Genomic DNA, 24,239 nt, shown 5'->3' with positions numbered 1-24,239 from the left:
GCCTGGACCACTACTTAATTTTTGCATTTAATTATTTATTTCCTTCTGGGAATGGATTTTAATGCCTTTTTTATATGGTATTTACTGAGCGTTTTCAGCGTTTCTTGGTAAATGCTGCAAAACAATCTACTGATTTGACAGTTTCAGGACTTGTTTCCGATTTGGATCATTTGAGAGTCACCGTCATAGGAATCCTTCAGGAGGAAAAAACTGCAGTATTGTGGGCGTTTCAGACGTTGCCTCCCAAGTATATAGTAGCAGGCCTTCCACTCCGCAGTAAATCAAGCTATTAGTGGCTTGTAATTAAGCTCTGTAACCAAGCAGATCATTATCTGGAAACTGATTTTTAGGTTAATCAATAGTACAGCTGGGTACTGGTAATAAACTGCAATGCATATAATGCATTAAACAAATAAAGTTGTTTTATATAAAGTAAATTTGTCACAAATAAAACAAGGTCAGTAATGAAGAGCATATTGAAATAATACAGAAGTTACTAACCTTTTCCAAATTAATGCTGCCAGTGACAAGTAGTAGTTTTTGTATATTCTAAAAAAAATATCTGACAGCAAGTAGCTGCATAGAGTCTGAACTCTGGACATTGCATTGTATCTGCAATATCAAGGTAAGGTAATTCTTCACCATGGCTGTACTTGTGTTAATGCAGGCATAGACATTCTGCTTGAAGTAGAACTTTGGTATGCCAAAAACATGCTGGAGCACTTAATTAGAAGTGCTTCTACAGTTAAAGTTTTCTCCTGCAAAGTCAGGTTCCCATGGCAGGTTGGCAATGATGCTACACTGTTCTGAATACAGAGCCGAGTTGCCACTCATGTATATTGTGCTTGCTTATACTAAAGTGGGATTAGAAGATGCTGCAGGGGATGTGACTATCCGCATTGTCACTGCTTATTAACAAACCTGAAGATTGTCAATCAGCATCTGGCCTAGTCTAGCCCACTGTATGATAGCACTTTCTCTGTTACTGAAACCCTACCACTGTGAGCTGCAGTGTCTGGAAGGGGGAGCATGTGAGCAGCAAATTAATCAATCAAAATTTGGCTCAGTCAGATAAGTCAGAGTTTTTTTTGTTTATTTCATGAGGCTTAAAGTGGTTGTAATGGCAAAAGGTTTTTTACCTTTCTGCAAAAAGATAAAAAAAATCACCTGTGTGCAGCAGACCCCCCCAATACATACCTGAGCCCCCTCTTGATCCAGAGATGTCCACAAGAGCTTTGCCCTCCAGGAACTCGCACTCCATATTGGCTCACTGGCTGTGATCGACAGCAAAGCCAATCAGGAGTCGGAGAGGGCAGAGCCGAGCCATGGCTCTGTGTGTGAATGGACACACAGCCGTGGGTCCTTGGAAAAAAAAAAGAGACTTTATCGCTTTAAGCACCACATAGTAACTGGATTTGGTACTTGTTTACAGGAGCCTTTAGTTGTACATTATTCAACCCTGCATATTACTTTAAGAATTAAATGTAGTTACACTAAGGCCTATTTCGCATGGAGCGGATTCTATTCCAATCAGCAGAATATCTGTGAGATGCTCCCCTTCTGATTGGAGTAAGCGGATGACACATTCGTGTCTGCTCGGTTTCTTTATTATGTTGCTCAGTTTCTGCGCTATGGGCTCCTAAATGGACTCCTCTGTCCGTTTACACCCTACTACAGCCCTCAAAAATCCCACTTGCCTGCTTGCATTTTGCGAGTGGAATGATGAGGATGGCGAGTAAGGGCTGTGCTGTATGGGGAATGTATTAGTGCCTGCCGCCGCCGCCGTTCACAGCGCAGCCTGCATTCTTTCGTACAGCTCCTCTCCACCTCCTGCACCTGGGACCGCCCCTCTCCACCTCCTGAATGTCCCCACCTCCTGAATGTCCCCGCCCCTCGCAGGCTCGCAGCGCGAGCATCAGTGGCGGCCGGTGCTTTGGCTTCAGAAAAGGGTGGACCCGAGGCGCAGAGCAGTGCGCCCTGAGCTCACCCATTGTGTGACAATAGTGAATGAATATTCGCTATTGTCACACGGATCCTCCTCCTGATCCTCCTCCTGGCCAATCAGGAAGCGGGTCCGAGACCCATTTCCTGATTGGCCGAAAGGCGAACAATTGTCATTGGCCAAGGAGGAGGAGGAGGACTCGGGAGATGAGGATGATTGAGGAGGAGCCGCCGCTGCATCAGGTAAGTGCACTGGTCACTCTGCATTGAAAGGGGGCACGCTGTGGTCACTCTGCATTGAAAGGGGGCATGCTGTGGTCACTCTGCATTTAAGGGGGCACGCTGTGGTCACTCTTCATTGAAAGGGGTCACGTTGTGGTCACTCTGCATTGAAAGGGGGCACGCTGTGGTCACTCTGCATTGAAAGGGGGCACACTGTGTTCACTCTGCATTGAAAGGGGGCACATGTATGAGATATTTTACGAGGGCGTGTTTAGGGGCGGAGCAGGGTAGTGTTTGGGTGGGGCAACAAGTGGCGAGTAACTCTTAAGGCCTGGCTGGTAGCTCATGACTTGAAATTTTGAGCCCTGCCCTACTACCCTCAGATCTGCTTTGCCTAAATAAAAGTGAATGGAGTCCTCTCAGGTTTTTTTTTTTTTTTTTTTTCCTAGCAGATCTGTTCGGATCCAGAGGTAGACGGGTGTAAACCGTAAACAGACACAAGTCCGTTTACATCTACCTATCTAAAGGATTACATGGACCTTCTGATCAGGTTCGCTTGAAAAACTGACAGACCTGATCAGAGCACCCTTGTGAAATGGACCCATTATAGTATGCCCCCCGTCACCAATCCTATACTCGCCTGAACATGATCCAAAAGAACCTTGCTGACTTGATCTCACAGTTGCTTGTTTATATGTTCCAAGCCAGAAACTCACTTGTGCTGTGCGAGGCCCTGCCACCATGTGAATTTAGAATATTAGGATAGAAATGACACAGGACTCTCAAATTTCAGTGCTTCAGCAGCTGTTTTTGTGAGCAGAGAAAACTGTGTCTTAAGTTTTCTCTGGATTTGGTGATTTCGGATCAGAACCTTGAAAGTTACAAAGCGTCTTGGGTGGGATAGAACCTTCAGTCCTGTGTCTGGACTTTTCTAGATGCCTACGCCCTGTGTGAGTGCACAGGTCGGTAGGATCGTTATAACTCAGATCTGAGCATAGCTCAGTGGCATTGCTGCCACTTGGAGACAGACCCGTCAGGATGACCTGGTTTTTCTATCAGAGACTGCATCCCTTGTATGGAGGACTTTTGGCCCAAAGAACTGGAAAAGTTGGGATTGTTACACGGGCCTGGGAGACCAAGATTGGATCTGGGAGGCTGAGACAGCTGAGGTAGCTAGCGGGTTCAAAGGGACTGGAGGAAGTCTGAAAGTTTCAGAAAGAATAAGAAAAACCCAGGGGGAGCTGGAGAAATGTATTTGGAGACCAGGAGCGGGCCCGTGCAACAAGGAACTGCAACTGAGGCCAAAGTGAGCCTAAGAACCAGCTGGATGGGTATTATTGGTTTGTGTTTGCTGGAGAAGAACCCCCGCATGGGCAATCTGTTTGTGTGAAGACTTTCTTTTTTTTCCTTCTTAATACAAGTGGGCTGCCGAGTCCTAAATATTGTTCCTGTGTGATGTGAACTCTACCAGAAAAGCAGAAAATCCCCCATACCACAACTCCCATTCATTTCTATAGATTTCCATGTTTGAGCTTGTACCTAAAACGTTATAGGAACAAATAGAGTGCAGAAGGCAGGAATATTATGACAAGTGGCTATGCAGGCTAATGAGCAATATCTTTATTTTATTTTTTTCTTTAAAAACTTTTTTATTCAGTATAAAATGGTGGTACAAGTAAATACTGCGCATCAAAAATAATGCATTGTAAAAAGGTAGAAAAGGTTATTGAGTTATTCAATTAATAAATATACAAAGTGAGTTTGTAAAAACATTTTGATACATATAGATAATGTGATATAGTTGAAAAGGATACATTTTGAAACACATATGTTATATGGCAAAGATAAATATAATCAGCAATATCTTACTGAACAGGAGAAAGCCAGTTGTAAGATTGGGGCTGACGCGGGGCATACCATAAAGTGTTACTGCACCATGGATGGATATTTTATATTTTATATTTTATATTGTGTTACAAGAAAGGAATTCCCAGACGCTCTCTGGGCTGCTTGCTGTCTTTACTTATTGTCACTAGCACAGTTGCAGTGTTTGCTGGATAGCACTAACACCTGACAGATGGTTTTACTAGATCGCTGGCATTGCTCTGATTTCACACACACAGGTGACTACACTGTGAAAATACAAGATTTGATTATGTGCAGTAGGATGTAGGAAGTCCTGTTTTCTCACTTGCTGTTTATATTTTCTTCCTTTCAGACTTCTATACAGCCTCGCCTTTAACGCTAGATTTTTAAGACACCTTTGGTACTTAATATCTTCGATGACAACAAAAATGATTACAGGGTATGTATGCCTACAGTATTCAAAAGCTTTGAAATAGCTATGTGTTCATTTTGGAAACTTCTCAAATCAATGAATAAATTATTTAGTGTAAATGGGAACTTTTTTTTTTTTTTGGTTTTCATCTATTTTTTTCCAAGGTAACCGTAATCATTTTTATATTGATTGATGGTATGTTGAATAATGCTTTGTGAATGTAGATAGGGTAGGTCAGCCTTTCTCAACCTTTATGACCTGTAGGCTAGGTTCACTCTATGAATTGCCTATGAACCACACAGGAATGCGCACTGCGTTCCTGTGCAATTCACATGTGATTCAGTGCAGTGTGATTTGAACCTGTTTTTGAATGGGCTTAAATCACACTAAAGTACTGCATGCACTTATTTTGGAAACTCACTGCAACCAGATTTCATAGTGGTTTTGTACTATGCGATCCGGTGCGGGCAAATGCACTGCATTAGCGTACTGGAATAAACCAAAACTGTGCTGCCTTAATTTTCAATGAATCCAAAAAAGTTTATACTAAATTTAGAACCACACATGAGATACTTTATATTGCTGTCCTGGAACCTTGTCTGTTATTTAGTTGATACTCATTGATTCTCTGGTGAGGTTGTATTAATGTCTATTAATGGGTTTCATTGACTATAGTATGTCATGTCCTACTGTTATGTTCTATGCATACCTTAAATAAAGAATTTTAAAAAAGAACCACACGTATGGAGAATGCAATCGAACTATCAAATAGAAAGTCCACCTTAAAAATTCCCACATATGACTGTGAATGAAAGTGCTCGTGCTGGTATGAAGACTAGGGCTAAAACAATGAATCAATTATAATCAATTGTGAAAATAGTTGTGAACTAGTTAATCAGCCAATAAGTTGACCTGTATACAGCATGCATTATTTGTTTACATATCAGAAAATACAGTGCAGCATACATACAACTCAGTGCACTGTTTAAATACATGTCAGTATACACACAGTACAGACATTCATACATGTCACTATACACAGTACAGCACACATGCAGCTCAGTACACCTTCCATACATGTAAGTAGATGCCTGAGAACATGTGAGTGTGTGAGAAGAAATGACTCATGGGACATGTAGTCCTAGACAGGAGAAGGAAGTGAGTGTTTCTAAAGGCAGAAGTTTTTGTACCTTGCAATAGGGGCACTCTATACTATACTTTTCGGTTTTCTATGGGGTCACTCTGAAGGCAGGAAAAGGCAGAAGTGCCAGTAGGGGAACCCAGAATAAGGAGATTCAGGGCTGCTCTGTGCAGAAGAATTGCACAGAGCAGGTAAGTATGACATGTTTTAGAGGAAGCACTCTCCTTGGTTAGTGTGGAGGCGAGCCGTCCGTCGGGTCCAGTACCTAAGCGGAGATGCTTTATACTAAATTTATACTAAATTTAGAACCACACATGAGAACCACACATGAGATACTTTATATTGCTGTGCTTATTTTTTTTTTTAATTGCTTATTTCGTTGATACCCGTTGATTCTCTGGTGAGGTTGTATTAATGGGTTTCATTGATTATGGTATGACATGTCATACTGTTATGTTCTACTGCATACCTTAAATAAAGAATTTTAAAAAAGAACCACACGTATGTAGAATGCAATCGAAATATCAAAAAGAAAGTCCACTTTAAAAGTTGCCACATGTGACTGTGTAAAAGTGCTTGTGCTGGTATGAAGACGGCCTGAAACAATTAATCAATTATAATCAATTGTGAAAATAGTTGTGAACTATTTTCGTAATTGATTAGTTGATCATCCAATAAGTTGACCTGTATACAGAATGCATTATTTGTTTACATATCAGAAAATACAGTGCAGCACACATACAGCTCAGTGCACTGTTCATACATGTCACTATACACAGTACAGCACACATACAGCTCAGTACAGCTTTTAATACATGTCAGTATACACAGTACAGGCATCATACAGCTCAGTACACTATTTATACATGTCACTATACACAGTACAGCACACATGCAGCTCAGTACACCTTCCATACATGTAAGTAGATGCCTCTAAACATGTGAGTGTGTGAGAAGAAATGATTCATGGGACATGTAGTCCTAGACAGGAGAAGGAAGTGAGTGTTTCTAAAGGCAGAAGTTTTTGTACCTTGCAATAGGGGCACTCTATACTATACTTTTTGGTTTTCTATGGGGTCACTCTGAAGGCAGGAAAAGGCAGAAGTGCCATTAGGGGACCCCAGAAGAGGAGATTCAGGGCTGCTCTGTGCAGAAGAATTTGCACGAGCAGGTGTGTATGACATGTAATAGAGGAAGCACTCTCCTTGGTTAGTGTGGAGGCAAGCCGTCCGTCGGGTCCAGTACCAAAGTGGAGATGCAGGAAATATCCATGGGATGACGTCAAAGGCGTGGGGGCATGGTTACACATTTTGGAGCAAAAAAAACCTCCCTTTTGTCAAACTGTCTAGCTGTTGGTTGGATCCGCATACTGGCTCCCTGCTACGCCGATGATCATTACTCTATGCTCTGCTCCCGGCCATCTTTGATTCCAACTCTGCCCGCCCAGCTGCGACCCTGCCGAGCTCTGCAGCCCTTCACAGTGGATGTCATGCTTTTAACCTTATAATAAATGTGAGTGCATTTTTTAATTTCTTTGTCCTTTATTGATATAGCTACACTTAGTTGGCGATGCTCCATGTCTTTCATTCCTTTTTTAAGTATGACATGTTTGTTGTTTAAAAAAAAATCCAACAAATCACTTTAAGGGCTCTTTGCGGGGAAAATCTGCTTCTGAACCCAGAGAAGCTGGAGGCTGATAGACAGGAGGGAATAGAAGGCATTACAATTACATTTAAAGTAAAAGTTTACTAGTATTGTGCATTATATTTACCATGATTATAGCCATAAAAAAAAATTTCAGCCTAAATTTAGGCTCTGTTCACATCTTAGTATCCCGGATTGCAGGCAGAATAACTGCCATTTTGCTCGTGATCCCCAATCATGACGAATCGCGGGACGCCAGTGCGAAGGCTGTGCGAAATTGCTGGATATTGGCAGGACCTGGAACACGCTGTCGTATACGCCTATCCAGAGCATCCCAAATATGCTCAATGGGTGACATGTCCGGTGAGTATGCTGGCCATGCAAGAACTGGGATGTTTTCAGATTCCAGGAATTGTATACAGATCCTTGCAACCTGGGGCAGTGCATTATCATGCTGCGACATGAGGTGATGGTCGTGGATAAATGGCACAACAATGGGCCTCAGGATTTTGTCACGGTATCTCTGCATTCAAAATGCCATCAATAAAATACACCTGTGTTCGTTGTCCATAACATATGGTTGCCCATAACATAACCCACCGCCACCATGGGCCACTCCATCTACAACGTTGACATCAGCAAACCACTCAACCACACGACGCCATACACGCTGTCTGCCATCTGCCCTGTACAGTGAAAACCGGGATTCATCCGTGAGGAGAACACCTCTCCAAAGTGCCAGAAGCCATAGAATGTGAGCATTTGCCCACTTAATTTGGTTATAACGAGGAACTGCAGTCAGGTCGAGACCCCGATGAGGCCAACGAGCATGCAGATGAGCTTCCCTGAGACGGTTTCTGACAGTTTGTGCAGAAATTTTTGGTTATGCAAACTGATTGTTGCAGCAGCTGTCCGGGTGGCTGGTCTCAGACATCTTGGAGGTGAAGATGCTGGATGTGGAGGTCCTGGGCTGGTGTGGTTACATGTGGTCTGCGGCTGTGGGACTGGTTGGATGTACTGCCAAATTCTCTAAAACGCCTTTGGAGTTTAAAAAAAAAAAAAGGCCACTCTAAAATGTGCAGTTTTATCACAGCACAATGCCACAGATGTCGCAAGTTTTGAGGAAGCGTGCAATTGGCATGCTGACTGCAGGAATGTCCACCAAAGCTGTTGCCCGCAAATTGAATGTTCATTTCTCTACCATAAGCTGTTTCCAAATGTCCACCTGTGTGCAATCGAAGTGTCCCATGATCTGTCATTACATATACACTCCCTTTTTGAAAGGCCCCAGAGGCTGCAACACCTAATCAAGAGGCACCACTAACCAAACCCTGCCATGAAGATCAAACAAGGAAGGGACAATGTTGTTGAGAAGTCAGGGTTAGGGTATAAAAAAAGATCCAAATCTTTGATTTATATCCAGGAGCACCATCAAATCTATCTTAACCAAATGGAAAGAACATGGCACAACAGCAAACCTGCCAAGAGACGGCTGCCCACCAAAACTCACGGACCGGGCAAGGGGGGCATTAATCAGAGAGGCAGCACAGAGACCTAAGGTAACCCTGGAGGAGCTGCAGAGTTCCACAGCAGAGACTGGAGTATCTGTACATAGGACGACAATAAGCTGTACGCTCCATAGAGTTTGGCTTTATGGCAGAGTGGCCAGAAGAAAGCCATTACTATCAGCAAATAACAAAATGGCATGTTTTGAGTTTGCTAAAAGGCACGTCGGAGACTCCCAAAATGTATGGAGGAAGGTGCTCTGGTCTGATGAGACTAAAATTGAACTTTTCTGGCCATCAAAGAAAACGCGATGTCTGTCGCAAACCCAACACATCACATCACCCAAAGAACACCATCCCCACAGTGAAACGTGGTGGCAGCATCATGCTGTGGGGATGTTTTTCAGCAGCCGATACTGGAAAGCTGGTCAGAGTTGAGGGAAAGATGGATGGTGCTAAATACAGTAATATTCACGAGCAAAACCTGTACCACTCTGTGCGTGATTTGAAGCTAGGACGGAGGTTCACCTTCCAGCAGGACAATGACCCCAAAAACACTGCTAAAGCAAAACTTGAGTAGTTTAAGGGGAAACATGTAAATCTGTTGGAGTGGCCTAGTGAAAGCCCAGACCTCAATTCAATAGAAAATCTGTGGTCAGACCTAAAGATTGCTGTTCACAAGTGCAAACCATCCAACTTGAAGGAGCTGGAGCAGTTTTGCAAGGAGGAATGGGCAAAATTCATAGAGACTTATCCAAAGCAACTTGGAGCTGTGATTGCCGCAAAAGGTGGCTATACAAGTATTGACTTTAGGGGGGTGAATAGTTATGCACACTGACTTTTTCTGTTATTTTGTCCTATTTGTTTTTTGCTTCACAAAAAAAAAAAATCAAACAATCCATGTTAATTCTAGGTTGTGAGGCAACAAAACACATAAAATCCCGGGGGGGGGGGGGGGGGGGGGCGTGAATACTTTTGCAAGGCACTGTGTATGTATGTATGTATGTATGTATGTATGTGAACCCCTAGACTAATGACATCTCCAAGAGCTAATTGGAGTGAGATGTCAGCTAACTGGAGTCTTGGAGGTGTTGGTTACAACTGCCCTGCCCTATAAAAAACACACACCAGTTCTGGGTTTGCTTTTCACAAGAAGCATTGCCTGATGTGAATGATGTCTTATGCAGGAGGTGACCAGCGCTATGGAGTTTATAATAAATACAATAAAAAGACCTAAGGTGTAAGCTGCCAACAACCAACCCTAAAAGGGTTAAAAGTGATAAAAATGTAAGAAAGGTTGAAACCGGCGCTACCTTCAAAGTGCTGATGTGTCAAATAAATAAATAAATAGTGTATGATATAAAGTGCTGGCGTGTCTAATATGATGAATATTATTTATTTAAAGTGCTCATATGCTGAGTGATAACGGGTTAAAATATTGCAACACTTATCATTCATAAGTGCTAGTGCCAGAAAAAACTTGAAAAGAAACCAAACCCAGTGCTTTTATTCAAATTAATATTGTGTGTTACAGTGATAAATCGTGGAAGTTTTACATAAATAACATATAAACAAAAAGTGCTTGTTTTATTGGAAGAATAACTGTAAAATAATAACCTGTTATTATAACGTGCTGTGATCAAAAAGTGATGTGAAACTTCACATATATATACAGGTGAAAAAAGTAACTAAAGTAGTGAGTCCTCTCTGGTAGAGAAATGAAAAAACAGGTGTTGATAAAGAGGAAAGGAGAGCACGGGTTGCAAACACCAATGTAGCCACTAGGTGTCGCACCCGGCCAGTATACAACCTGTATATCAATAGGGACCAATATGGAATCCTGGGGTTCCCTCACCACGATCTCTCCTCGTCCCGAGTGCCTCAGAATACAAAAAGAGAGAGAGAGGGGGACCCCTTGGTGCGATGTATAGTGCCAATTTTTTAAGGGCGAGGTAGTAACTTACAGTTAGGCTGTCCTCGATCAGTAAAGAAAAACCGGGAAGCTTCTGCGTTCCACGGCCCAAGCTCCAAGCTGATGTGAATGATGCCTCGCACAAAAGAGCTCTCAGAAGACCTACGATTAAGAATTGTTGACTTGCATAAAGCTGGAAAGGGTTATAAAAGTATCTCCAAAAGCCTTGCTGTTCATCACTCCACGGTAAGACAAATTGTCTATAAATGGAGAAAGTTCAGCACTGCTGCTACTCTCCCTAGGAGTGGCCATCCTGTAAAGATGACTGCAAGAACACAGCAATGAGGTGAAGAAGAATCCTAGAGTGTCCGCTAAAGACTTACAAAAGTCACTGGCAAATGCTAACATCCCTTTTAGCGAATCTACAATACGTAAAACACTAAACAAGAATGGATTTCATGGGAGGATACCACAGAGGAAGCCACTGCTGTCCAAGCAAAACATTACTGCACGTTTACAGTTTGCACAAGAGCACCACAGCAGTTCTGGCAAAGTATTCTGTGGACAGATGAAACCAAAGTTGAGTTGTTTGGAAGAAACACTCAACACTATGTGTGGTGAAAAAGGCACAGCATACCAACATTAAAACCTCATCCCAACTGTAAAGTATGGTGGTGGGGGCATCATGGTTTGGGGCTGCTTTGCTGCGTCAGGGCCTGGACGGATTGCTATCATCGAAGGAAAAATGAATTCCCAAGTTTATCAAGACATTTTGCAGGAGAACTTAATGCCATCTGTCTACCAGCTGAAGCTCAACAGAAGATGGGTGTTGCAACAGGACAAAGCATAGAAGTAAATCAACAACAGAATGGCCTAAACAGAAGAAAATACGCCTTCTGAAGTGGCCTAGTCAGAGTCCTGACCTCAACCCGATTGAGATGCTGTGGAATGATTTCAAGAAAGCGATTCACACCAGACATCCCAAGAATATTGCTGAACTGAAACAGTTCTGTAAAGAGGAATGGTCAAGAATTACTCCTGACCGTTGTACATGTCTAAATTGCAACTACAGGAAACTTTTGGTTGAAGTGATTGCTGCCAAAGGAGGATCAACCAGTTAGTAAATCCAAGGGTTCACATAACTTTTCCACCTGCACTGTAAATGTTTACATGGTGTGTTCAATAAAAACATGGCAACATTTCATTCTTTGTGTGTTTATTAGTTTAGGCAGACTGTGATTGTCTATTGTTGTGACTTAGATGATGATCAGATCACATTTTATGACCAATTTGTGCAGAAATCCATATCATTCCAAAGGGTTCACATACTTTTTCTTGCAGCTGTGTGTGTGTGTGTGTGTGTGTATGTATGTATGTATATATATATATATATATATATATATATATATATATATATATATATAGCCCTACGGACTAAGACTGAGATGCCATTAAAGTTCATGTGCGCGTAAAGGCAGGCGTCCCAATACTTTTGGTAATATTGTGTGTGTGTGTATATAGATTCTCAACCAGTGTGCCGCGGCAAAATGACCCAAATGTGCATCAATCCTATCAAAGAAATGTTTTCCTTGCAGTAATATTATAAGACAAACAGTTCTACATACTGATTGTGGCAGAAGGGACGGCTAAATTCCCTTCCCGCTGCCACATGCGCTCGGGAAGCTGCGCGGGCCTCCCCACCACGTCAATGCCAACTGATGACGTCATTGGTTGCTATGGGAGGATCGGCAAGTGCTTGTTGTGAGGTGAGAGCCGCGGTCCCGGGAGCTGCTGCTGGCGCGCTTTTCAAGTTCCAGCAGAGAAGAACAGGAGTGGCTTCAGTGGCTTTGTAAGTTAATAATATTTATAACATGAGAATAACATGGATGGACTGTCACTATCTTAACATTACCTGTTCTTGCTTTCACCATTTTTGTTTTTTTTAAGTAATATAAATATACATGGGTTTTAAATGCTGTGTATTATTGTTAATGGAAACTGCATTTTTTTTTTATGTTGTATTCCGCTTGCACATGTGCTTCTGTGTGCAACAACATTAAAAAAGAAGTGCAGTTTCCATTAACAATAATACAGCATTTAAAACCCCCATAACGTATGTATGTATATTATATTACATAAAAACAGTAAAAAGTTGGTGATTACATTTAAAAGCAAAAAAAAAAAGCAATCATCTATATTATTGTTAATGGAAACTGCACGTCTTTTTTTATGTTGTATTCCGCTTGCACATCTGCTTCAGTTTGGCCACAGCGCAGGTGTAGCGCAGAATACCCGCTGTTTTCATGTGCGTAAAGTTACCTGTGGCTTCTCATAAACTTCTACTATGTCCTACATTTTTGGTGCATTTTCTGGAAGCACACCAAAAATGAGGGACATAATAGAAGTAGGAAACCACAGGAAACGCATATGAAAACCGCGGGTATCCTGCACTGCGGCCAAACAGAAGCAGATGTGCAAGTGGAATACAACATTAAAAAAGAAGTGCAGTTTCAATTAACAATAAATTTGCACATCTGCTTCTGTTCTGTTACATAAAAATTGCTTTTTTTTTTTTTTTTTTGCTTTTAAAACCCTTTTTGACCTCAGATCTCTCCATAAAGAGGACCTGTCATCCTTATTTCTATTTCAAGGGATGTTTATGTTCCTTGTAATAGCAATAAAAGTTATTTAAAAAAAATAAATACATTTTAGTTAAAGGGACAGTGAAAAATAAAATAAATAAGACAAAAAAAATTAAAGCGCAGAAGCAAATGGATTCGTAAATCGCAAACGCTTAAGTAAACAGTATTTGTACCACACATGTGAGTATCACCACACATGTTAGAGCAAGAGCAACAATTCTACTGCTTGACCTCCTCTTTAACTCTAAATAGGTAACCTGTAAAGGCATTTAAAGTGTCGCCTATGGAGATTTGGATATGGAGTACCATAGTTTGTCATTATTTCGCTAGTGTGCGCAATTTTAAAGGGCGACATGTTAGGTATCTATCTACTTAGCGTGACATCATTTTTTATTAATATTTTACAAAAAAATCGGGGTATATATTATGATTAGTTTCTGCTCATTAAATTTTTTTTTTTCAAAAATAAATGTGTTGGCAAAACCACTGCGTAAATATCATGTGGCATAAAAAATTGCAACGATCGCCCCCCCCCCCCCCCCCCTAGAGTCTCTGCTAAATGCATAACTGCTACTTTCTACTGATCTGTGTTTGTAACTGCTAAACTCTGAAGGCACGGTTTGCAGTTCAAAATTTTGTAACGCAAAGTTAAGTAGTTTTTAAGGCAATCGTCTCTGCCTTACAAACTACTGAACTCTGTGGTACAACGTACTGAACTCCGTACTCTGCATTACAGAATACAGAACTCTGCGGCTACAAACTACTGGATGGTCTAGCATGGAACGTTTTTTGCAAAGAAAGGCTCCAGTACCCAGCTCTGAATCTGGGCCATCAACTTCATCATCCTCAGCAGAGAGGGTAGTGGAGGCCAGCATCAAGACAAGGAAAAGACAGTATGATGACACATACTTGTCATATGGTTTCATCTGTACAGGGGATTCATCTTGCCCTCTCCCTATGTGTGTGATATGTGGTATGAAATTATCAAATGAAGCAATGGTTCCAAGCAAACTTAAGACACCTGACAACAAATCATCCTTCACTAGCCAGCAAGGGACCAGAGTATTTCATTTATTTGAAACGTCAACACAAGCGACAAGAGCAAGTCATGATGAAGTGTACAAAAGTGTCAGAGAAAGCACTGGAGGCTAGCTATTTAGTGGCAGAGATAGTAGCCAAAGCTAAGAAGCCACACACAATTGTGGAAACAGTTATTTTGCCAGCATGCACAGCAATCGTCAACACAATGCTAGGCCCACAAGCAGCAAAAGAAATTGCAAAAGTGCCACTGTCTGATAGTACGATTGGAAGGCGAATCAATGTCATGTCTGCAGATATTGAAAACCTGTTTTTTGAAAAAAGCATATCTACTGGGAAATTTTCCTTACAAATTGATGAATCCACTGACGTAAGTGGGCATGCTCAGCTCTTGGCAAATGTTCGATTTAAGATGAGGACTTTATCACGGAGACTTCTTTTTTTTGCAAACCTATACCTGAGAAAACAACTGGAGAGGAGATTTATCGTGTGACAACAGAGTATCTTGAACAGGGCGGATTAGGCTGGAAGAACTGTATCAGTATCTGCACTGATGGCGCTGCTGCCATGATGGGTAGTGCCAAGGGCTTCATCAGCAGGGTCAAAGTTCAGAACCCCAGTGTGCGAAGCACTCACTGCTTTCTTTACAGGGAGGCACTAGTTGCAAAGACCCTGCCAAAAAAACTGTCTGATGTACTGGATGGAGCAGTGAACATTGTCAATTATATCAAGGCGCGGCCCTTAAAGACACGTCTCTTTTCAACTCTGTGTGCAGAAATGGGAGCAGAACATCACAGCTTGTTGTTACACACCGCAGTCTGCTGACTTTCACGGGGAAAAGTCTTGGACCGAGTATATGAGCTAAGAGAAGAAATCAGAACATTTCTAATAGGACAGAATTCTACAATGCAGAATTGATTTGAAGACAGGCAATGGTGTGCAAAACTTGCATACCTGACCGATATTTTTAGACATCTGAATGAATTAAATGCTAAAAAAGGTAAAGAAGAAAATCTTCTCACCTCCTCTGACAAATTACGTGGCTTCAGATCCAAGCTGACACTCTGGCGCTCCTTTGTAGAACAGGGCAGTCTTGAGATGTTTCCCCTGTGCAATGCACATTCAAACGGCAGCACACTTTCTGATCTTATTTCTCAGCACTTAAAAATTCTCAACGAAAGATTTAGTCACTATTTTCCATCAGAAGCTTTTGCAGAGTTTGACTGGGTCCGTAACCCTTGGAGTTCATGTGCACTGGAAAGCTCAAAAGACTTGCCACTAGCGGCACAAGAGCAACTGGCAGAGATCAGGAAAGATCTCACATTACAAATAAAATTTCAAGATGTGGCTTTGGATAAATTTTGGATATCGTTGAATAGGGAGTACTCAGTAGTTTCAAGTACCGCCATTACAATTCTGCTATCCTTCTCTACTACGTACTTGTGTGAACTGAGCTTTTCAAGCCTAACCTACATCAAGAACAAGTACAGAGAGCGACTTAGGGCTGTGGACCAGGAGCTCCGCGTATGTCTCTCATCCATTCCTGCAAGAATAGAATGATTGTGTGGATCGTCCCAGGCTCAAGTATCCCATTGACTGGGGGGTGTGGTTAAGCTCCCCTGGTATGGCTCCAATAGTCTTGATACTGGATCGCCTGCTGGTTTAGTACCGGGGGGGTTGCTGGGATGTTGTTCTGATGCTGGGGGGGTCTATGGATGTTGACCCGATTATTGTTACTACTCATGGTTTGATATGTTGATTTTGGCATTGGCCTATAGTTGATTCCCTGAACTCAGGCTTACATGCTTTGTTTTGTTTTGTACTGATTTCTACTACGGCCTCATGCACACTGGATGTTTTTGGAGCTGCTGTTAGCAGCGTCAGACGTTTTTTTTTTTTTGCAGCTGCAGAACGCCCATCCATGTTATTCTATGGCCTCATGCACACATAGAGCTTTTAGGAGCTCCAAGTGGCATAGGTGTTTTACAGCTCCAAAAAAAACCCAGGAACTGTGCGTTCTCGAGCTGCAGCGTCAAGCTGTAAAAACGTCTGACGCTGTTAAAGGCTGCATAACGTTGCTTAACGTGCGTTAAGCCACGTTATACGTTTTTTTTCTTCCATTCAAAATCAATGGTTCCCTATGGGAGCCTATTGATTTGAATGGAAGTCGCACCCCAAGTCGGATCAGGATGATCCGACTTGCGGCATGACTCGCGCTGTGAGAATCTTGAGGGGGAACTCCATGCCAAAATGGGGAAAAAAAACGGCGTAGGGTTCCCCCCCAGGTTCCAAACCAGGCCCTTCGGGTCTGGTATGGAATTTGAGGGTAGCCAAAATCCATACCAGACCCTTATCCGAGCATGCAGCCCGGCAGGCCAGGAAAGGGGAGGGGACAAGCGAGCGCCCCCCCCCCCCCCCTGGACCATACCAGACCACACGCCCTCAACATGGGGGGGTGTGGGTGCTTGGGGGCAGGGGGGGCTCTGCACCCCCCACCTCAAAGCACCTTGCCCCCATGTTGATGAGGACAATGGCCTCATCCCCACAACCCTGGCCGGTGGTTGTGGGAGTCTGCGGGCAGGGGGCTCATTGGAATCTGGAAGCCCCCTTTAACAAGGGGGCCCCCCAGATCCCGGACCCCCTCCCTATGTGAATGGGTATGGGGTACACTGTACCCCTACCCATTCACCCTATCAAAGGCATTGTGTGTAAATAACGACAGGAGACGTTTTGAAAAGTTTATTAAACATCTTCATCCGGTCTTCTCCGCTCCGGTCTTCTCCTCAGCTGCAGTCTCTGCAGCTTGTTATATAGCCATTAGGGGCGGGCAGCTTGTATCAGGAAAAATGGCTGCTGCTGCTTCTATCCCAGAAGCCTTGTGCGGTCCACCGACCAGATGTGACATCATCAGGTGTGATTTCGTCCTGCTTAGATGTCTTTAAAAAGTTTGTGACCTGCATTTGGGGTGTCGTTATTATTGCATTGACACCCACTGCAGATCACAAGGACAGTGCATTTTAAACGCAGTGCAGGAAACGCGCATGGATCACAGATTTTCATGTACCACGTTCTAGTGTGGACCAGGGCAGAGGAAAGTGAAGAACATTTTAGTTTTCAGGTGATGGGTTGTGTAGAAGTGCCTCCGTACATTTGTGATCAGTATAGTGTCCCCTTACATTTTGTGGTGGTCAGGGAAGAAAGGCTACCTCATATTGGTGATTTGCGTCGTACACTTTTACACTGGTGGTCAGTGTAGAAGGGCCCCTTTAGATGGAAGATCAGTGGAATGATGGACTTTTACACTGGTGGTCCCCTTGCATTGATTGACACTGATCCAACAGTTCTGGCTCTGCTGAGTGATGAGGGGGTCTTGAAATTATGCAGCCACTATCGGGCAGAATATCAAACAACCTATGCTCAGGAACTCCTAGCAACCTCTGGCTGAGAAAGGCTAATGTAAACCATTGTAAAGGAAAGTTTCAGCATAAATAACTTTGATGGTCATCAAGCATTGCTGTTAATCATTGTTTCTATTTCCAAACAGGTCCATGGTTCCGCTACTGCAAGTAATATCTAGAGGCTCTCCAATGTCATTTGAAGACTCCAACCGAATCATCCCTCTCTTTTATCTCTTCAGTTCATTATTTAGTCATTCCCTTATATCTATACATGATAATGAGTTCTTTGGTGATCCCATGGATGGTAAGAAAAGGTTTTCTGTTTTTTAAAAGAATACTACAACATGTTTTTAATGAATATACATTTTTAGTTGTTGTTGTATATAAAAGTATAACTGAAGGTCATTTTTTTTTTTTTATTTTAGATAGGTGTTCTATCGGGTTTTTTTTTTTTTTTTTTTTTTTTGCTGAATGTGTACCTATTTGGGAAATTCACCCTTTCCATTTGATCTTTATCACAAAAAGTGAAAGAAAATCCCACATTTTTGTGGTCTCCAGGACAGGGAGAGAGAAAAAAATCTTTTAGTGTGGACAATAGTTGTGGTGACCAGGGATTTATCTGATTTTGGATGGATTTCCCCTCACTTTCTATTGTGGCTATTGGGTAGGAAATTAATGGAAATCTCCAAATGAGACACAGACCTGATAGGAATTCTAACTCTCCCTTACTCTATCCGATAAGAAAAAGTTTTTATTAGGTAATGGCTAATAAGAAAACTGCAAAATACACTGTATATGTAAACTGGTTTCTTTGGCAAAGGATTTATGATTCTGTTCAGTCAGTCTTGTGATCCACGTTGCCCTTGCAAACAGTATAGCCTGCTTTTGGACCTTCAGATTACAATGTAGCCGAATCCAGGAACCGTCCCAGCCTTAATCTGATAAGGTCATGCCTGTGCTCTTGTAAAGCCAGCTATAGATGGTTTAAATCTCGGCCCATTCAGCAGGAACTGGTCAAGATTCATACCATGTATGGGCAGACTGATTGTACCCAAGTTGATTGATCGACCAACTTTGGTACATCCAGCCTGTCTGGTTTTTCATGCGATTATTGCCAGCGGCTATAGCCACTAGCAATAATCACTGTATGTTCTCCTGGTTGGGACAGCTCCCCCCACACCCCCTCTGGTTGAACACAATAGCTGTGTGGGAGGAATTCGAGTAATTTTCTTTCCTGCGACCCGTGATTGCAGGTAAGCTAATTGCACTGTCAATGGCTGTCTTAAGTCTGTTCTCTGTAAGCAGTAGAGCCTTTTGTCTCAGAGTGCTGTGTCTCCCTCTCCCAGTCCAGTTCTCTGCCAATTCTATGTTAAATGCATTTAATGATTTTTTGATAACTAGATAACTGAATTAATACTGATCTGGAGATCAACCTTTAAGCTTATCCAAACCCAAAGGCCTCTTTCACACGGCCGCTCCAGTGTTTTGCTCCGCTGCGGGACTTTTTTTTTTTTCACGGAGCGGATGACATTTGTGTCATCGCTCCGTATGTCCGCATATCATCCCATCCGTTTGCGGATGATATGCGGACATAATGTAAGTCTATGGGCATTGCGGATGACACAGCTGACATCCGATTTTCCTTCCTTTCCGTTTTTTGAACGGAGGAAAAATAGGGTTCTGCTCCGTTCCAAAAAACGGAACAGAACTGAAAGGAAGAAAATCGGATGTCAGCGGATGGTATTCCGCTGACATCCGCAATGCCATTGACTTACATTATGTCTGTAAATCATCCGCAAAAAAATAGGATGATTTGCGGACATACGGAGCGCCCGCGTGAAAGGGCCCAAAACAAAAATTTAATATATTGCAGCTTACTAGTCCTTAGATGTGGTGGCTGCATCAGTTTTACTTGATCAGCAAGTGCAGAAACTACCTGTTGGTCTTGGCAGAAATGTAGTGTCCTTGTCATTTCTTATGAGCTCTAAAGAAAGATTAGGAACCAAATCTTCATGGTGTAAACCGGGCATCGATAAATGGCGGCCCGCGGTCCGTGTCCGTCCCGAGCTACTGCTCTATCTGGACCGCCGTGAACGCGCCATTTAGCTGATGATTTTTGCATGGAGAGAGGCAGCTGCCTGAATTAACTTTTCACATTAACCAGGAGGTGATTGGCTGCTAAAAGGCGGTCCTAGCTAGAAACACTTCTTAATGTCGACTATCGAAAAGAAAATTTTTACCTTTTCAATTTACAGTATCACACAAAAGTGAGTACACCCCTCACATTTTTGTAAATATGAAGAAATGATACTTTGCTACAATGTAAAAGTAGTGAGTGTACAGCTTGTATAACAATGTAAATTTGCTGTCCTCTCAAAATAACTCAACACACAGCCATTAATGTCTAAACCGCTTGCAACAAAATATTAACACTTTGGGCCCAACTTGGACATTTGCTTAAGTTTTTATAAATCATATAATGTTCTGTGCTCGGTTACAGAAGTTTTCCTTTTCTGAAATTATATTTTCTTCAACCCCCGTTCACACTGGGGCGATGCTACTTCGCCGGGCGACCTCACAGGTCCCGGCGCGCTGCTCGCCCTGCGACCTCGAAGCGGCCGGCACGGACTTCATAACATTGAAGTCTATGCAGGTCGCTCCGGGTCGCCCCAAAGAAGCTCCGGACCCTTTTTCTAAGTCGGAGCGACTTGTGTCGCTCCTATTAGAATGGGTCCATAGCTTCTGTATGGCGGGCGACCTACCGCGACCTGTCAGGCGACCAGGTCGCCTGACAGGTCGCCCCAGTGTGAACGGGGGCTAAGACATGAGAGAGAAGGCATTTTCAGTTTTTTAATAGTATTTTTTCTTGAATAGTATTCAAATGAATACTAAATTGCCTGTTACTAAGTTTTGATTACTGGTTTATTGTAAGGCCTCGTGCACACTTGAGCTAAGAAAAATGCTGCTTTTACAGGTGTTTGAGCTTTTTTTTTTCTCTGCCTCTAAACTCCCCTCCATGTTAACCTATGTGTCCTTGCACACTGTAGGCATCTACAGCAGTTTAGGGGCAGGGGATTTCAGCAGCAGAAAAAACCCCATCACTTGTGCTTTCAGGAGAGGAGCTTTTGAGCATAAAAAAAGCCTTAACGCACCCAAACACACGTTACCGCTAGGTGCTTTTAGTGCTTGAGCATTTTTTCATTTTGGCCAGAATAAATTATTAATCTGACCAATAAAATGAATAAACGCCCAAGGGTTTGACATGCCTAAATGCGCAGGAAAAACATGGTTTAGGGGCGTTTTTGCAGCTGCTTTTCTCCTGCAAGGAGAACTCTAATGTGCATGAGGCCTAAGTGTTATTATGTTTACAGTTACAACCATTTATATAGTGATGTCATATTGTTGATATTACAGATGCATGTACGTAATGCAAGTAATCCCATTTTTCTCGCACTGAGCAGTAATAATTAGTTTTTTATTTTTTTTTTATTTTTTGCCAGTTGTTGGTCAGCAGCATTCCTCAATGATGCCTTTCACATTAGAGGAACTGATAGTATTGTCTCGCTGCCTAAGAGATGCTTGCTTAGGGATCATCAAATTGGCATATCCAGAAACAAAGCCAGAAGTGCGAGAGGAATATATGGCTGCTTTTCGAAGTGTTGGAGTAACAACCAATCTGGAGATGCAGCAACGTATACAAACAGAGCAAAAAAGGTGGATCCAGCTTTTCAAGGTAACTAAGGCTGTAGTCAGTGCAATTGTTAAAACAAGCCTCTGCTTTGCCCTGCAGGCAAAGGGTACTGTAAGTAGGTTTACTCTTTCAAGCTGAACTCTAGGCTTAATACAAGTCAAGAATCCGAAGTCCAAGCACACCCCAGCCTGCTGTTGATGACAAGAAATTAGAAGTGGCACACCGATGAGGTTATAATGCTGCTTCCACCTCTTGTCAGCAGGTTTCCTGTCAATACATGTGCCCTGTAACAGCCTGATTGGTTTCTATTGTTGCCCTTCTATTGCTACACCTGATCAGCAACCAACTGATTGGTTCCTGCTTGTTAGGGCCCTTTCACATTGCTCTGAAGCAAAATCGCAGTAAAAAATGCATATGCTTTTCCTGTGCGTTTCTGGTGCATTTTTGGGTTGCCCGCAACTGTGAAAAATGAACATGTGACTCAAAAAAGCAAAAAAGTGGTGCGTTTTTACTGCGATATTGTGATATTGGTGCGTTTTCAATTTATTTCAGTGGCAAGCTGCGTTTTTGGTGTAGTTTTCAAAATCACACTAAAGATGAAGCATGCAGGACTTTTCAAAACGCACTGCACCTGTAATGCAGTGGTGTGAAGAGTCCCATAGGATTTAAAGGGAAACATTATCCTTGCAAGGTAACGCAGGAAAAACGTATCAGTGTGAAAGGGCCCTATAGGAAACAAAGCTGTCACTAGGAACTGAGTTTTTTTTTTATTGTATCTTCAGCTTGTTTTTATAGATTGATTGATGGATTGCGAGTGGGAAGGAGTTTAGGAATGCATGTGTTAAAGGATAAGTTCACCTTTTAAAAAATGAATAAATGCATGCTTTTTCGCAGGTAAAAAATAATGCATTTATTATTATTTTTTTAGGAGCCCGAAAAGCATTACACCAGCAATCAGCAGATTACTGATGCAATGCAGGTCTCCTGCAGACTGTCAGTGTGTGAGCTGTCTGTGCAGGCAGTTTCACACTGACAGAAAGAATCAATAAACTACCAGAGCGCTCAACAGCGCTGTGGTAGCTCATTGAGAAGTACAAGCTGACATTCACAAAGGATGTTGGTACTTGTAGTTGACACATTCACAGAACTCTGTGAATCTTTTTTAAAAAAGTGACAGCTGGTATTGGGAACCTCTCCCCGTACTGCTGTCACACAGAGCCTCTGCAGGAGCGGGAACGTGTTAGGCTATGTTCACATGTGGGCGTAGCGGATCACGTGCAGAATCACCACGATTTTGCCCGCCATCCAGAATCATTGCAAATCACGGGATGCCTGTGCGATGCCCGTGATTTGCAATGGCACCCCAAATGCTGTGCGATGTTGCCACGGTTTCTGCCTCCTGAATCGTGGTAACATCGCACAAACAGAATCACGGGATGCATGATGCCTAAAAAGGTGCAGGAGCTTCTTTTGTGCGTCATGCGTCCCGCGATTCTGTTTGCGTGATTCTACCCATGATCCGCTACGCCCACAAGTGAACATAGCCTTAATGTTCCACCCTAATAACAGGTCAAACATGTAACCTTTTCCTGGAGGTGAAGGTCTCCCTTGTTCTCGTTTTTAAAATTCTGGCTGTCTTTTTGCCTTCGTTCCTGGCATGGAATGTGTATGCAGCAACTTAATTTAGAGGGATGTCAGAACCTCTGATCTGCATACTAATTATGGCTCAGTGATTCAGAAACTAATAAAGTCAGAAAATAAGCCAGGTAACTAGCATTATTGAAGCGGTGGTCAGTAACGGCAACCTGACATATCAGGATGATTTTCCTTTATCTGTTTTCATAATCAATGAAGGTATTATTTAATCCCTAAACAATGTCGTTTTTTCTAAGCATTAATCAAATTTGTTGCATGGCTTGTATTTCATATGCAATGGTGGCTGGAGTAAATTGAAGGATCCACTAGGGCGGGCATCACTAAATGGCGGCCCGCGGGCCGTCTCCGGCCCGCGCTGCTGCTCCATCAGGACCGCCGCCATCAGCTGCTGGATTTCTTCCCTGTCTCTGCTGCTGTCATTAGCAGAGCAGGGCGGATGGCCGGAGGCGGGACTGAGACTGGGGGCGGGACACCGGCATTGAATGGAGGGAGGCAGCTGCCTGAATTAGCATTTCAGGCTGGAGGTGATTGGCTGCTGGGAGGCGGAAGGTGATTGGCTGCTGGGAGGCGGGAGGTGATTGGCTGCTGGGAAGCGGAAGGTGATTGGCTGCTGGGAGGCGGGAGGTGATTGGCTGGGAGGCACACAGTCGGCTGCCTCTATGCATGCAGCGCTGCTGTTCCTCTGTCTTCCTCGAGATTGTCCCGCCTCCTGCTCTCCGCTCTGTGTAAGGTAGGAGAGTGAAGGGAGGACAGGGCTGTGAAGTTTGATTGGGGAGCAGGGGTCATGTGCAGGGGGGGGGGTAGTGTGGTGTTTCATGTAAAGGGGAGCAATGCTGTGGGGGTGATATGTTAAGAGGGTAGTGGTCTGTGTTGATGTAAAGGGGGGCAGTGCTATGGGGGTGTGTGTTAACAGGGCAGTGCTGTGTATGTGTGTGAGGGTGATGCAAAGGGGCAGGTCTGTGGGGGTGATATAAGGGGGCAGTGGTGTGTGTGTGTGTGTGTGGGGGGGGGGGGGGTGGGGGGTGATGTAAAGAGAGACAGTGCTGTTGGGGGGATATGCAAGAGGGACAGTGCTGATGGGGGGGATATATGAAGGGGACAGTGCTGATGGGGGGATATATGAAGGGGACAGTGCTGATGGGGGAATATATGAAGGGGGCAGTGCTGATGG

General features: G+C 43.1%; 1 protein-coding gene across 1 annotated transcript in view; it reads left to right on the top strand.

The window, feature by feature from the left end:
• The window catches only part of UBE3C (ubiquitin protein ligase E3C), a 202,896-nt gene that overhangs the window by 80,560 nt on the left and 98,097 nt on the right, over positions 1-24,239 (top strand). Inside the window, exons 12-14 of the mRNA XM_082258394.1 lie at positions 4,382-4,468; positions 17,868-18,025; positions 21,222-21,454. Of these exons, the coding sequence (XP_082114520.1) occupies positions 4,382-4,468; positions 17,868-18,025; positions 21,222-21,454 (478 nt within the window). The remainder of the gene's footprint in view (positions 1-4,381; positions 4,469-17,867; positions 18,026-21,221; positions 21,455-24,239) is intronic.

This window comes from Pelophylax lessonae (genome assembly GCF_965119305.1).
Source record: "Pelophylax lessonae genome assembly, chromosome: 5".
In the NCBI taxonomy this organism is placed as follows: Eukaryota; Metazoa; Chordata; class Amphibia; order Anura; family Ranidae; genus Pelophylax; species Pelophylax lessonae.
Note: the sequence above shows the minus strand (reverse complement) of the source record. Positions and strands in the feature narration are given on the sequence as shown.